Source organism: Eschrichtius robustus, chromosome 19 (genome assembly GCF_028021215.1).
Source record: "Eschrichtius robustus isolate mEscRob2 chromosome 19, mEscRob2.pri, whole genome shotgun sequence".
NCBI classification, from domain to species: Eukaryota; Metazoa; Chordata; class Mammalia; order Artiodactyla; family Eschrichtiidae; genus Eschrichtius; species Eschrichtius robustus.
This window is the reverse complement of record NC_090842.1, coordinates 49,460,673-49,474,544: the sequence shown is the minus strand read 5'-3', so window position 1 is coordinate 49,474,544 and position 13,872 is coordinate 49,460,673. Positions and strand designations below refer to the sequence as shown.

The window sequence follows — 13,872 nt, the reverse complement described above, 5'->3', positions numbered from 1 at the left end:
CGACATTTTTAATATTGCATTACACTATGAATTTTCTTCCTTCCCCATGGAAACATACCTCTAGTTCTGTGGAACGGGACTAGCCCTTCTATCTTGAAAAGAAGATCACAATGTTTAACACTAATTTCCTTGGGATTGTGCTTACAATACACCAGGTGAGGTTTTCAGAATATACTGTTGCAATACAAATGTTCAACAGAGAAGGGGAAGTGTGCAAACCCCAAACTACAAGAGACAGCAGGGTTACCATCTTTATAAAAGTTTCAGCACAAAATAGTACCTTAACACTGAGTATCAGCAGCTCAGCAATTTCCAGCTGCCAGGAAGAGAATTTCATATTTGAGGCATTCCCCACCTCGTCGAAGTAGAAACAGAGATCCATTCGGTCACTCAGCAAGGGTATATAAACAATGACCACGTGCCAGGCATTGTGTGGAATGCTGTGTGTACCTTGTCAACTTTCACCCTTACAGCAAAGGTGCTGTGGCAGAGAAGATTTGAACCCAAGTCTCGAGTTAGCAAAGCCCATGCTCTGAGCCCCTTGGCTCCCCCGATTGGCCTCGTACTGGCCTCCTGAGTTAAGGGCAGCAATAGCTTGGTTCCGCCCAGACATGTGCCTTTAGAGGGAGTGGCCTTGGACCCAGGTTGACCAACCATTCAGATTTGTCCAGGACTGCCCTGCTTTTAGCACTGGAAGTTCCACGTGCTGGGAAACCCTTTAGTCTGGGGAAATCAGGATGTTCACCAACCTATGTACACTCCTCCAGCAAATAGTGCTGCTGCCACGGTGGCCAAACCCATCGACAAAGGGGTAGACTGGAGCCATACAAAGACCTTGAATTGGGACCAGGAGACTCCCACCCACTCCTTCCCAGAAAACTGAGGCCCCTGGGTGTGGTCTATGACTGATGGTTCTCTGGGATCCTGTAAATCTGTTGAAGAAGGCATTTGGATCACGCTACATCGACTCCTATCTTGCTGACTTCTGAACAAGCCAGAAAGCCATGCATCTGCAGAATGCACTCCGTTTCAATGCTCAAGTGGGTTACTAGCCGGTGTCAGTTTCAATAACGGTCCTCGGAACCTGGTGGTACCTAGCTTGCTGTCTGTGCAGCTTGTAACACAGTTATCTACTACTATCTCATTTAATCCCAGTAAGAGCCTGGCTGTGGGCACCATTTTCCACTTCACAGATAAAGAAGCAGATCTGGGGAGCTGGAATGACCTACTTGGATCCCACAGCTCAGAGAGGTGGAGACAGGCCTCCCAAGCCCCATTACACCCGCACGGCCTTTGCACGTGCTGCTTCTCTACCCGGCATGCTCTCCTTCATATCTCAGTTCGTTGTCACCTCTTAGGGAAGTCTTCTGTGACGTGAAAAATCCATCTTATCTCTGAATCCTTATCTCTTCCAGATGTGTTATATTTATTTGTGTGATTATCAGATTGAAGTCTGTTTTCTCCTTAGACAGTGATCTGTGGGCATGATCTCTGACTCACCTGTGTATCTCCAGCCCATAGCCTGATGCCTGGAACACAGTAGGTCCCCTGTAAACTTTCATCAAACAAGTGAGTGGAATAACATCTAACCCCAAGACCAACTCTTTTCCCCCAGCATCCCACTCTTTCCCTATCTGCCTCCAAGACCCTGAGAATGGCAAGAAAGTGGTTAAAGTACTGATTTTTCAAATGAGGAAATTGGAAAACAAAAAATTTAAGACATTTGTCCAGGATAATTTTATCTGAAGGGGATGAGTGTGGAGGAATCATGACCACCTGACCACCGGGGAGACTTTTCCAAAACACGGGGGGGGGTTAGTGTACAGTGTTTTGTGTATGTGAAATTAATCTCAAATTTATCCATAACTTATTACACAACAGTGGTGACAATATCTAGCATTTGTAGAGTCCTTTATAAGCCTACATATAATTTCCCCTATGTTATTGCATTTAACTTCATAACTTTACAGGTAACGATCAATGAACTCAGAACAGCTAAACTGTTTAAGATCAAGTAGCCAATAAGTAGTTCAGGGTTCAGATTTAAGTCAGGACACCTCAATCTTGTAATTCTTTACAATGGACTGATCTGCCAATTGTCTGTGACTATAGAAGAGCTCAAAATATTTTGATGGAAATACATATTGAAGCTTCTTAAAAAGGCCTCCTTCCAGTTTTATTTTTATTTTGTAACAGCTTTATTGAGATATAATTCACATGCCATAAAATTCACCCTTTCAAAGTATACAACTCAGTGGTTTTTAATATATTCAGAGTTGGGCAACCAGCATCGCTATCTAATTTTAGAGCGTCTTTATCTCTGGGAGAAGAGAGCTCGTCCCCCTCAGCCATCAGTCACCCCCATCCTCCCCTCCCCACACCCCAGCAACCACAGGACTGGCTTCTTTAGTGACTGGCTTCATCAACCTAACGCAGTGTTTTCAAGGTTCATCCACGTTGCAGCCTGTGTCAGTGCTCCATCCCTTTGCACGGCAGAATAAGAGTCCATTCTTGACAAAACGCTAATTTGAAAAGATACATGCCCCCTAATGTTCACAGCAGCACCATTTACAGTAACCAAGACATGGAAACAACCTAAGTGCCCATCGACAGAGGCACGGATAAAGAAGATGTGGTGTGCATGCATATACAATGGAATATTACTCAGCCATAAAAAGGAATGAAATAATGCCATTTGCAGCAACATGGACGGACCTAGAGATGATCGTACCAAGTGAAGTAAGTCAGACAGAGGAAGACCAAGATCATATGATATTGCTTACGTGTGGAATCTAAAATAGGACACAAAGAAACCTATTTATGAAACAGAAACAGGCTCACAGACATAGAGAACAGACTTGTGGCTGCCAAGGGGGAGGGATGGATTGGGAGTTTGGGGTTAGCTGATACAAACTATTATGTATAGGATGGATAAACAACAAGGTTCTACTGCTTAGCACAGGGAACTATACTCAATATCCTGTGATAAATCATAATGGAAAAGAAAAACTAAATCCCTTCTGTGGATAAACCACATTTTGATCGGCTATTTATCACACAGTTTTTAAATACACATTTTGAACCAATATGTGAAATTCAGAGACTTCCCCCAAAATCCGGGTGTCCAGTGTCTCTTGCAAAGTCAGAAGCGCTGATGTCGCCTTCTTCGTGGTGAGAAGGAGCAGTGCTGGGATTCCCCATGGCCCCTGAGACCGCCCCCCTCCCAATTTCTACTCTCCTCCTCTCGCCACTGAGGTATCCTGCCTGGCCCCTGGAGGCATTTGGGATCAGGATCCAGCATGTATGCGGAGTTATGGCCCCTTAATCAACCTTCCTTCCCTGATGGGTTCATTTTCTGATCCTTCCCTAACTCCTCGTAACTCACCTTTGCTGTTTCTAACAATGGACTCTGGGGACTGCCAAAGATTTCATTCAAGTCATCTGCTCCCGTCCAGGGACACCAACAGTCTGGACTCCTGAAAGAAACCCGGTGACTTACAAATTCCTGTATCATGGCTGGATGCCTTTGCTTGCAACATTTCGGTGGGCCAACCTATTCCAGAGCTGCAGCATGCACCATGCAAGCTTGGTTTTGAAACCAGACCACCACCGACAACAAAAAAACAAGTCAAAAAGCAAGCCTGCGCATCAAGTGTGGGGCACACACTCCAAACCTTCTCAGATCGGTGGCAGAGTTCCGTTTTTCAGCAGCCCAGATACCATACCGTAGACTTTATTATTCTTTGTTCTTTTCCTTTGCTTCTGGAGAAAGAATTCATATTGTTCTCTGATCATTCAGAGGGAAAAGACTTCCTTACATTTAATTATTTTGTTAAAACTTGCTACCAGTAAAGGGAAATAATAGATCCCAATGCCTTAAGTGTCTTGTATAATTGCTAGTATATGAGGAGCATTGGTATTTGCATAGGTATTACCTCACTAAAACCCATGTCTGCAAGCTTTCAAAGAAACATAGTTCACAAATGCACATGGGTGTGCATACACACACACACACACACACACACACACACAGAGATACACGTGCTATTTGTACTGCACAGAGATACTCTTTCAGCTTGAAAAAGCACCAGGGTATGGGAACCATCCACCCAGAATACTGCAGGGCTTTTTGTAAGAAGTGGTGTTTGACCAAGTCTTACCAAAACCTGATAAAGCTGCAAAAATATGTTTCCCTCCTCCTAGTAAACATATGTGAATAGGAAAAGATGTGTTTTGTTGTTTTTTTTTCCCAGAGGTAGAGGTTTTATTGCGTAAAACACTGGATAAAACTGGACTGCTTCAAAGACATTTTATTCTAACAGCAGAAAGAAAACAGTCATTGCTGAAAAAACAACTTTTAATACTTTCTATACCAGAATAAAGTTCTGTCAACTGATGTATTATAATAATAAATAATGACCAAGAATAAACTTTAAATACAAAGTTTTCTACTTGTTACAAGCATAGCAACAAAATCCTCTACTCTATTGATCTCAGATTTCCTCCAAGATAGATTTTTTTTTCTTTGTGTAGGAATGTAGACAGTATTATGACCAGCATCACAGACTACAGAAGTTACAGGGAAAAAACTTGACATGTTTAGATATGAGAACCTGATGACATTCAGAAACTGACACTGCATCACTGCGGCTGTCACTTGTTTGTATTACAAGTTACAAATGTTCTGGAAAGAAGGCCTGTGTCAGGGGGGAAATAAGGACGGTAGCACTGGACAAAATGGAATCAACACACACGCCACGAAGAAGAGGGGATGTTCCCAGTGTCACAAACAGAATTATTGCCTGTCGCATCTCACGATGCTCAAAAGACACAAAAGGATACTGAAAGAGCGCCCAAGGTGCTAGAAATGGAATGTGGCTCTCGTTTTTTTTCCACTTTTTTTTCCTCTTTTTTGCTCTTTTTACTTTTTTTTCTTCTTTTTTATATTTTTCTTTGCTAAGATACCAAAGGCAGGGCAAACACACAGAAAGCAAGCGACTGGCACAGTCACCAAACACAGTAGTGCATTTAAAATCCTAAAGCTTACTACAGTCGGAAAGTTTTCAATAACATTTCAGTCCTTTCTCTAGGATCATAGAAACAGTTGCATTAAGTTTATCAACTCGATTTAAGTAAGGCAGTGAGAACTATTCTAGAAAAACAAGAAAGCAGCTTGCTCTATGCCAGATGGGTCCACGTTGTACAGCGACCACGTTTACACTGAAACCCCGGGTGGATGTCACCCTCTCGACAGCATATGCAAACCGGATTCCTTATTAGCCTGAGATTCCTTCTGGTCTCAGGATAGCGAAGCATTTTATTTACATTGATTGCAGTTTAGTATTTTTGTAAACTGCTGTAGGCAGAGCTGAAGTTTTTAAGGCCCTGGGGTTTTATTCTGTGCTCCCAGCCTGCAAGGAGATATCTATCTTTTTTTTTTTTTTTTTTTTTTTTAAAGTCTGAATGATTTTTTTAGAAGAAGTTAATACTTCAATACTTCTCCACCGTCACAAGCAACAGCACCAATTTCGTGTCACTCAAAGGAAGTATGTTAAGAGGCTGAACTTTGACACCACACTAGCAGATTCAGGAATAAACCATTAACTAGTCTTCGTAAATCATTTTTTAGAAGAATGAGTTGTTTCATTATTGGCTCTCCAATCTCCCTCTGGGTGGTGCAGAACTTGATAAATTTGGAGTATCCAATCAGTAGAAAATCTAAAATCTACAAAAATATAGAACACATTTGTTTTACAAAAACAGACATTTTAACTTAAACAGTTTTCTTCATTAGTGATAGAGAGCAGGATGTTTAGACTCGTATTTTAATACAAGCTATTTCATAAGAGCTTGCTGGAGAAGAAAATCTTGCTTCGTGTCTGTGAGACTTACAAAAACTAACACATGAAAAAATCTGATAATAAGGACCAAAGCAGCCTTCTTTCAAGTAAAATTTTTAAAATCATAATAAAAACAATCTATTGTTACATAAGCTTCCATTCCTCACCAGCACCTTCTGTGGGTAGGGTGGGCTAGTTTTTCTAAGCATTTTATATCATGTACCCCTAAATTTTTTTTTATTAGCAACCTTCTTGTAAGTTCCTTCAAAAATTAAAAAAAAAAAAAAAAAAAAAAGACAACCAAGAAAAAAGCATTTCCCTCCATACTGCAATTTGATCTAAAAAAAGGAATTACTCATCAAACCTGCACTGGACATTTGTCTGCAGATACTTCCTGACCATTGATTCATTTGGCTGTGGATTTTTTTTAAATGCACGTTGAAGATGGCAATCCTCTGCAGTGCCGGTCAGCCCTGGCGCTGGCTGCAGGCCGGCTAAGGTTTCTCTGAGAGTGCAGTTACAACACCACGTGAATTGATTTTCTCTGCAGTGACCGCTCCAGTCTGACTGGCACCGCGGCCGCCTCCCGACACATCCCATTAGGGTGCAAGGCAGATGACAGCAGCTGGTGTCAGATTATAGAGGTGTTTTCAACAGTGAAAACACAGCCCCTCCATCTTCAAGGCAACACTAAATCATTTAGATGGTATCATTTTTCAGTTAAGAGCATGATTTTTGAACAAAGATGACTCTAGCATTGGAAGGGCCCCCAGCTTCCTTGAGCTCGGAGGACACCAAGCATTTCTGAAATCCCTTTTCTCCCACCTGCATTGTTTGGAAATACTTGTTGCCAGGTAACAGTTTAGCAGCCATTTTCAAGGGCTGGGGATTTTTTTTTAATATATATATAGATATCTTTTTAAATTTTTTAAATGTTCTATACACTAGAGGGGAGGTTGTACATGATTTTTTTCCCCTTGGAATGCAGTTAGCAAACTCTTTTACCAGATGCATAATCTGAAAACTGTGTAAAATAATATTGCAATATCCGGGTTGGTTGGCTCAGTTGCGCTCCTCCTGGGCCTTGCTGCCCTCCTCCGTTAGCTCTGCTGAGCTCCCCGCCTTGACAGCTGTGGGGTCTTCGAAATTCCCAGAAGCCTCCGAGTCGACTCTGGAGCGCTTGAACCTGCGGTCGGGATACTGGCTGTTGTCAAAAGGCATGCGATGGACGCAGAGGACGTGGGTCTTCAGATTTCCCTTCTGAGAGGCACTGTAGGGACAGTAGCGGCACTGGAAAGGCCTGTGACCTGTGGGCAGAAAGAGTGGCCGGTCAGCTCTGCTGCTTACCCCCCTTCCCGGCCCCCAACGCCCAAAGGACCATGATCATGATTGCCAATACTATCAATATCATCAGTGTTATTGCCTTGCAAAAATCAAATGGCAAAGAATGAAGAGGCAGCCTATATATCTATTTGGATAAGTAATAAGTTACTTGGATAAATAATGTTACGAAATAATAATAACTTGGACGGGGATTTCCATCGTGGCCAGAGTTTTTAATTCAGAGTTTCTAGGTGACAGAAGAGAAAGTCCCCAACACCTGGAAATTCTTTTCTAAAAAGTTAGGTAGCAAATATTTTAGCCTTTGCAGGCCAAGGTCAAAGATATGATGTAGGTACTAATACAATAAGAGAGGAAATAAATTGCCAAATTTTTGTTGATGAAATTCAAAACTTTATTTATGGTACTGAAATCTGAATTTTATATAATTTTCATATGTGATGAAATATTATTCTTGTTGGGTTTTTTTTTCAACCATTTAAAAATGTAAAAACCGTTCTTAGCTTGCAGACCGTACGAAAACAGACAGGAGACGGATTTGAGCCTTGGACTGTACTTTGCTGACCCTAGCTCCACACAAAAAAGCCATAAATCCCTCCATCTGAGATTCTGACTCAGGTCTCCAAGCCAGTTCACTTTCTTACCCTCCCACTAACTCTTTACTGATAAGCAAATCAAGAGTGACCAGGGAGGGTGTTTGGGGTGGGGTGAGAGAGGGATATTACCCAAGCCTTGCTCTTGGGTGGAGTGGAAGTGCCAAGCTGGAAGAATTTGGGAATCTCAGGGTTTCAAGAGGAGGCAGCAGAAGGTATCAGAGAGGAACCTGGACATTCAGATAATCAAGGGCAACCTAGTTTTAAAGAAGTTTGATTTTGAATAGTGACACTTGGAATCAAACTTTACTAGAAAGGCTATAAATCAGAACAGAAGATGGATTGTGTGACATCCACCTGCTCCTTCAGGCTTGATTTCTCTGTTCGGATGCACAGCAGGTGTGAACACATTTCTGCCATCTTAAGGAACCAGTAAAGCATCTGGTTTGGGAAGTTATAATGGAACAGTTGTATTCTGCCTGATGCTGGGAAATGGTGGATACGCCATTCCTGGAAGCTGTCCTACCCAGCACCCAGAGAGGTCAAGACCCAGGGCTGGGTTTCATTTGCTCAGAAAAATAAACAAGTAAATAAATGGGCCCAACCGTTTTACCCCAGTAAACATCTGAACAGCATATTCAGCACTTTTTCTAGAACGGTAGCAGCAGAAGTCCTGTGTATCTACTTAGCAAAACAGTCTTGTTCTTGAGGAACTGGAGGCCAACCAAATGTTTGGAGCTGAAACTCATTTTCTCACCAAATTGCACACAGTGCTAGATTCTTGCTTCTTTCTTAGTGGGCTTCAGGAATTCGCTCTCTCCTTCTTCCCTCCTAGCCAATTGACCCCTGGGCAAATCCATTCTACCTGTTGAATCTTTCTCCTTCCAACACCCCCCTTCTGAGCTTAGTCCAGTGTACACCAACTCTTGCTAGACTATGAACATGGCAGCCTGCAAGAGGGCTTCCTGCTTCCAGTTTCCCCACTTCCTGCCCGTCCTCCCCAGGGGTACCACAGTGAGTACCTAAAGCAGAAGCTCAGCTGTGATTTCCTTGCCCAAATCTTTGATGGCCACCTACCCCCTCACCTTCATAGCTCAGTCCCAGCACCTCTCAAGTCTCCTGGGAGCATCTCCCCTTTGCCCACTCCAAACCAAATGATTAGATGGTCTCTGCAAAAAAGGCTTCATTCCACAGGGTCCCCATCCCCTTGCTGTGCTACCCTCTCCCTGAAATACTTCTATTTTCTGCAGACCCAAACCCCATTCTTCTTTCAAGGCTCTGCCCAACTGGGATGCATGTTTTATGGGGCTGCTGTGTGTGTGTTGATCACCATGACTATCTGTGTGTTCCTGAAGCAGGAGGCATAGCCATCTTAATATCACTGGTGCCAAGCCCACTACCTGGCACAGAGCAAGCAGGCATTAACTGTTTGTGGACTGCATTATTATCTTACTGCTTCACCTTGCCTTTTTTTTTGAATACAAATTTTTGGATAGAGTTTTCTCTTGTTTCTATTGTTGTACCTAACACAAGGCTGAATTTGATCAACTTTCCCACTTGCAAAAGCCGATTTGCAAGTCCATGGAGGTAAGAACAAATGAAACCCAAGAAAAGTGCACTTGCTGTTGGCCCTTTCACATAGCCTACCACAGCAAGAAGAGCACAGACAGTCAGTAGGAGGGGCCTGGACCACCATTGTCAAGTAAGAGAAGGATTCGCAAGCACCATTCACTTCTTACCTTCCTGCTACCCAACCCCACCCTTTGGGCTCAGTCGCCCCTCACACAGGTGACAGGGAAGACCCTGGGATGGTGCAGAAGGAGAACTGAGACTCTATCTCTAGTGGACTTAGCATATTTACGAAGAATATACATGGCCCTACTCTTCATCACGTTGGAGTTAGAGCATAGACTGAAGGGAAGAATCGTGGTTCTGATCAGTGGCAGTGGGATAGGAAAAGTCGTGCCATTCTCCCCACCATAATCATGAATCTAAGTCAGTGCTAAGCTGGGCCTCAGTGAGTTTCCAACAGATCCCAAGACTCAATCATCCAGCTCATGAAGTCGTCATCCCTGTGGACATGAAGCTATGCCCAGGGCTCAGTGAGGGAGGATTTGAGGTTCTCTGAAAGGTCAGCTCTTGAGCAGGAGAAAGGAGGGCCCAAATCTGTAGCTGGAGGCATAGGAACCAACTGAGGGTCATTCAGAGAACCTGAGGAGTAGAGCTGAGACTTCTCTCAGGAAGCTTAAGAAACGTTTTTAAACTTTTGTCCAAATCTTCTCAGAAATGGATTATATTTTCTGGGTTCCCACCAAGGACAACCCTGTGGCAGCTCACAGAGGAGGGGTGACTACTATCCTAATTACCATGGCTCAGAAAAAGCTGGGGCTAACTTGTCAATTTATTTATTTCATGGCAATAAGTTACTGATGGAGAAAATCATGGTGGTCTGACAAGTCTTTGGAGTTAAGGACTCCAAATAATAAATAAAAATAAATAAATAGAGTCGAACTCTTGGTACCATGATCCAAAAAGGCTAGCAGAACCATGAAGCAAAATTACCAAACCAAGGTATTGTTTAACAAATTTACTTCAGATCACCAGGATTCACACTGGTTCCTCCATTCTTCCATTGTTTTTTTTCCCATCTATGAAAGCTGTTTATTATATTTTCTATTATTATTACTGAATAATACATTTCTGTATGAATCTATGCTACAACCTTTGGAAGCCACCCTCTCTGCAAATTGTGTCACCGTGGGACCCACATGCCTCTTAGCAAACCAAACAGAGAACCTCAAGTATCACCTTTATTCACAATAAGAGCTTTTTTGAATTGGCCAACTTGACATAAAAGCACTTAGTATATTTTCCCACCAATTGGTTTTAAAATATTAATCATGATTTTATCCTATGGTTATATCTGAATCTCTATTTATTGGTAGAGTCAAAGATGTACAATAATTCTGGCATATTTGGATACTTCAGTGGTCAAACCATTAGTATTGAAGTAGTTTTTATTTTAACTTAGGTGAGCTGGGAGCTATATGTAAGGGTATAATGTTATGCATGTGTACATTTGTAGAAAGAAGTCTATACAATACTGGAATCATCGTAAATCCTGATTTTGCAATATACCTTGTAAGTAGAAGCATTATAGATAATGGTAGCACTTGAAAATCCCAAAGGCCTACGTCCCACAGGTTTTCACATACATTTTTGTATGTTTAACCTCATATTTGAGCTTTATGGCAGTTTTGTTAAGGATATGAACCCCATTGCACAGATAAGTAACTTAAGATATAGCAAACTTGGATGGTTTGACTTTAAAACAAATTTCCAATGTATATAATGTACTCAGATGTCCTAATTCTCCAATTCTTATGAGAACCATGATTACAATGTGTTTTTGTAGGATACACACACACACACACACACACACACCCTTGTGAGGGGTTAGTTGAAAGTTTCCCATGAGACTGATGTAGAAGAAAATTATTTGAAGAAATGAGAGGTCCATTCTGAGGGAGGTGGTTGTGAGGAGCTGAGACGGGTCCAGAAGAAAGCATTGTGTTCTCCCAAGAATCAAATGTAAGTGAAAGGTTGATCCTTTGGTGATGAGAACATTTACTCCCAAACAGAAAGCTGTTGGTATGCAAAGCACTTTTGGAAACTTGATACATTTCCCAGTCCAGCTAAATCTGGATGAAATGTTTCATATTTCTCTATACGCTTCATCCATTCGAAGTCCCTGGTATTGGCACAAACACAATGATCTGTTAGGTTTTGGTCAAGGAACATAAGCAAGGACTTCAGAATAAACCCTAAAGCTGAGAGCTCCACTAAATATTCTACTGTGATTTTCCGATATGTGTGACAGAACAAGGGACCCACCTGAAGGCAGAGACAGTGGGAGGGACCGTGGAAATCTGCGCTGACCTTTCTTACCTTCTTGCTGCAGTGGATGTGGGGCTCTGAGGAAATCAGATCTCCAGGTGGAGGCAGGTCAACTGTCCCCTGAGGAGAAGCCCTCAGGGTGACAAACTCTGCAAACTTCCATCCATCACATTTTAATGAGAGGAAAGACCAGCCATGCTGCCTGTGCCACCTTGGCAGACTGGAGATGGAGGTGGCCATTCACTTGGGTCTATAGGTGGCGATGAAGATGTTACTGTCCATCAGTTTCTAAGAAGTAGCAAAGGCTTTAAGACAGAGTTGAGTCTAACAGCCCTTCTTGGTGATTGAATTTAAGAGAATAAGTGCACCCACCCCTGCCAGCTCCCCATTTGAGGAGAGCATCAAAACACTGGCCTCTCTCAAGTTCAACCCCACAAAGAAGCACTGCCCTCCAGGGTGTCCTTTGGCCCCTCTGAACACAGGAGATCCTTTCCTGCACATGCCTGACCACAGAGAGCTCTCTCAGTTTTGCATCTTTGCTTCCAGGTGTCCTCCTGCCCTGCAGTAGCAGTGTGAGTCGGACCAGGAGCTTGGGTTCAAAGCTTAGCTTCCCCTCTCTGTGAGGCTGGGAGGCTATTAACACCCAAGCTTCAGTTTCCCCTCTGTCTGACCTTGAGTGAGCACTTGATCTCTCAAGGCTTCAGTTTCCACACCTCGGAAATGGGGGGATAATACTAATACTGACACCATAAGCCTGTTGTGAGGATCAGATGAGACGGTGTGTCAAATTTGTAAGTGACAAAGAGCTATATGAATGTCAGCAGTCTGTCATTGCTATGGTTGCTGATTTCATTGTTGTCATCGTGTTGCTTATCTAAGCCTGGTCAAGGGAGGCTATGCTTTGTTCTTCATCAAAAGCACTGATTCGACCAGCATTTTGTGTGTCACTGTTTCACACTAGCCTGCCTGTTCCAGGTGGTCTTTTCCCAGGTGGTCTTGGATTAAAGCCAGAGATATTGTCTCTCCTCTGGGCACCTGCCTTTGAAGGGGGCTTGGGGAACTGGAAGACCTCCAGAGTCCAAAGAAACAAGTTGTTAGCAGGGGCATTTCCCTTGGACAAAGTTCAGCAAACGTGGGCTGGGCTGGGCTGGGCTGTGGTCACACGCCCATGCGGGAAGGATCTCGCATCTAGAGGGTCCTCTTCCGGTACAAGGCTGGCATTTTGAGGGAATGCAGTGTGGGAGATGGTAGAGGTGGCTGGGGGCTCCGAGAGCTCAGCCGAGAGGAACATGAGCCCCTGCACGCCCTTCCACCCTCTTCTCCCTCAGAGCCCTGAGTTTGCTGCCTCTGGCCACAGGGACCTCTCTGCTCTCCAGATGCTTTATATACTTTATACTCTTTCTCACCACAGGACCTTGGCCCAATCCTGTCCCATTCCCTCCACGAGAACGCTCCCTCACCTACTTCATCGAATTACTGTAATCCTGTCCTTCAGCGCATCTGCCTCAGTCTCACGAAGGCCTCCCCTGTGTGGGTCCCCTCAGACCCACTGAGGTTCATCATAGCAAACTCTTCTCTTCCACAGTAGAGCATCCAACAAGAGTAGCTCAACAAATAAACAATTATGTTGTCTTCCCCAAAAGACCGACTCTCAGCTCCGTGGCTCAGGGACTGTGGGGTTTTGTTTTATGGTTTTTCTGATTACTGCTGTTTTTCACCACCTACTACAGAGTTTGGGATGTCAAAGATATCCATCAAGTATTTTTCAAGCAAAAGTACAGGTGAATGGATGGATGGATGGATGGATGGATGGATGGATGGTTGGATGGATGAAGGAAAGAGGGAGGTAGCCAAGAGAAGGGAAAAAGAGAGGAATGCTACCCCAGACAGAGGACATGCCTGACCCTAGGCGCAAGAACAGGAAGGCTGGGTGGGTGCAGGGGCATGGAAGCAGGTCAGTACGGTGGAGGTGGAGCTCGGTGAGAGCTGGGCAGGGGAAGGGCCCACAGGACCCCCTGGGGAGCTTGGACCTCATTCCTTGGGAGAAGGGAAGGGAAAGGGACTTTCCAGCTCTGCAGCGAGGCTGCTGACCCGAATAGCCCCCATCCCCGTCTGCAGGCAGGGCCTCGGGCCCTGACGGTGTGGCTAGATGTGCACTCCCCCCACCAGCCCACTTTCCACCCCTCTCTATCTCTCACTTT

At 43.7% G+C, this 13,872-nt stretch overlaps 1 protein-coding gene across 1 annotated transcript in view; it reads right to left on the bottom strand.

The window, feature by feature from the left end:
* Positions 1–6,902: 6,902 nt before the first annotated feature.
* ZNF536 (zinc finger protein 536) overlaps positions 6,903–13,872 on the bottom strand; it is a 229,328-nt gene continuing 222,358 nt past the window's right edge. The window contains exon 4 of the mRNA XM_068529227.1: positions 6,903–7,147. Within this exon, the coding sequence (XP_068385328.1) occupies positions 6,903–7,147 (245 nt within the window). The remainder of the gene's footprint in view (positions 7,148–13,872) is intronic.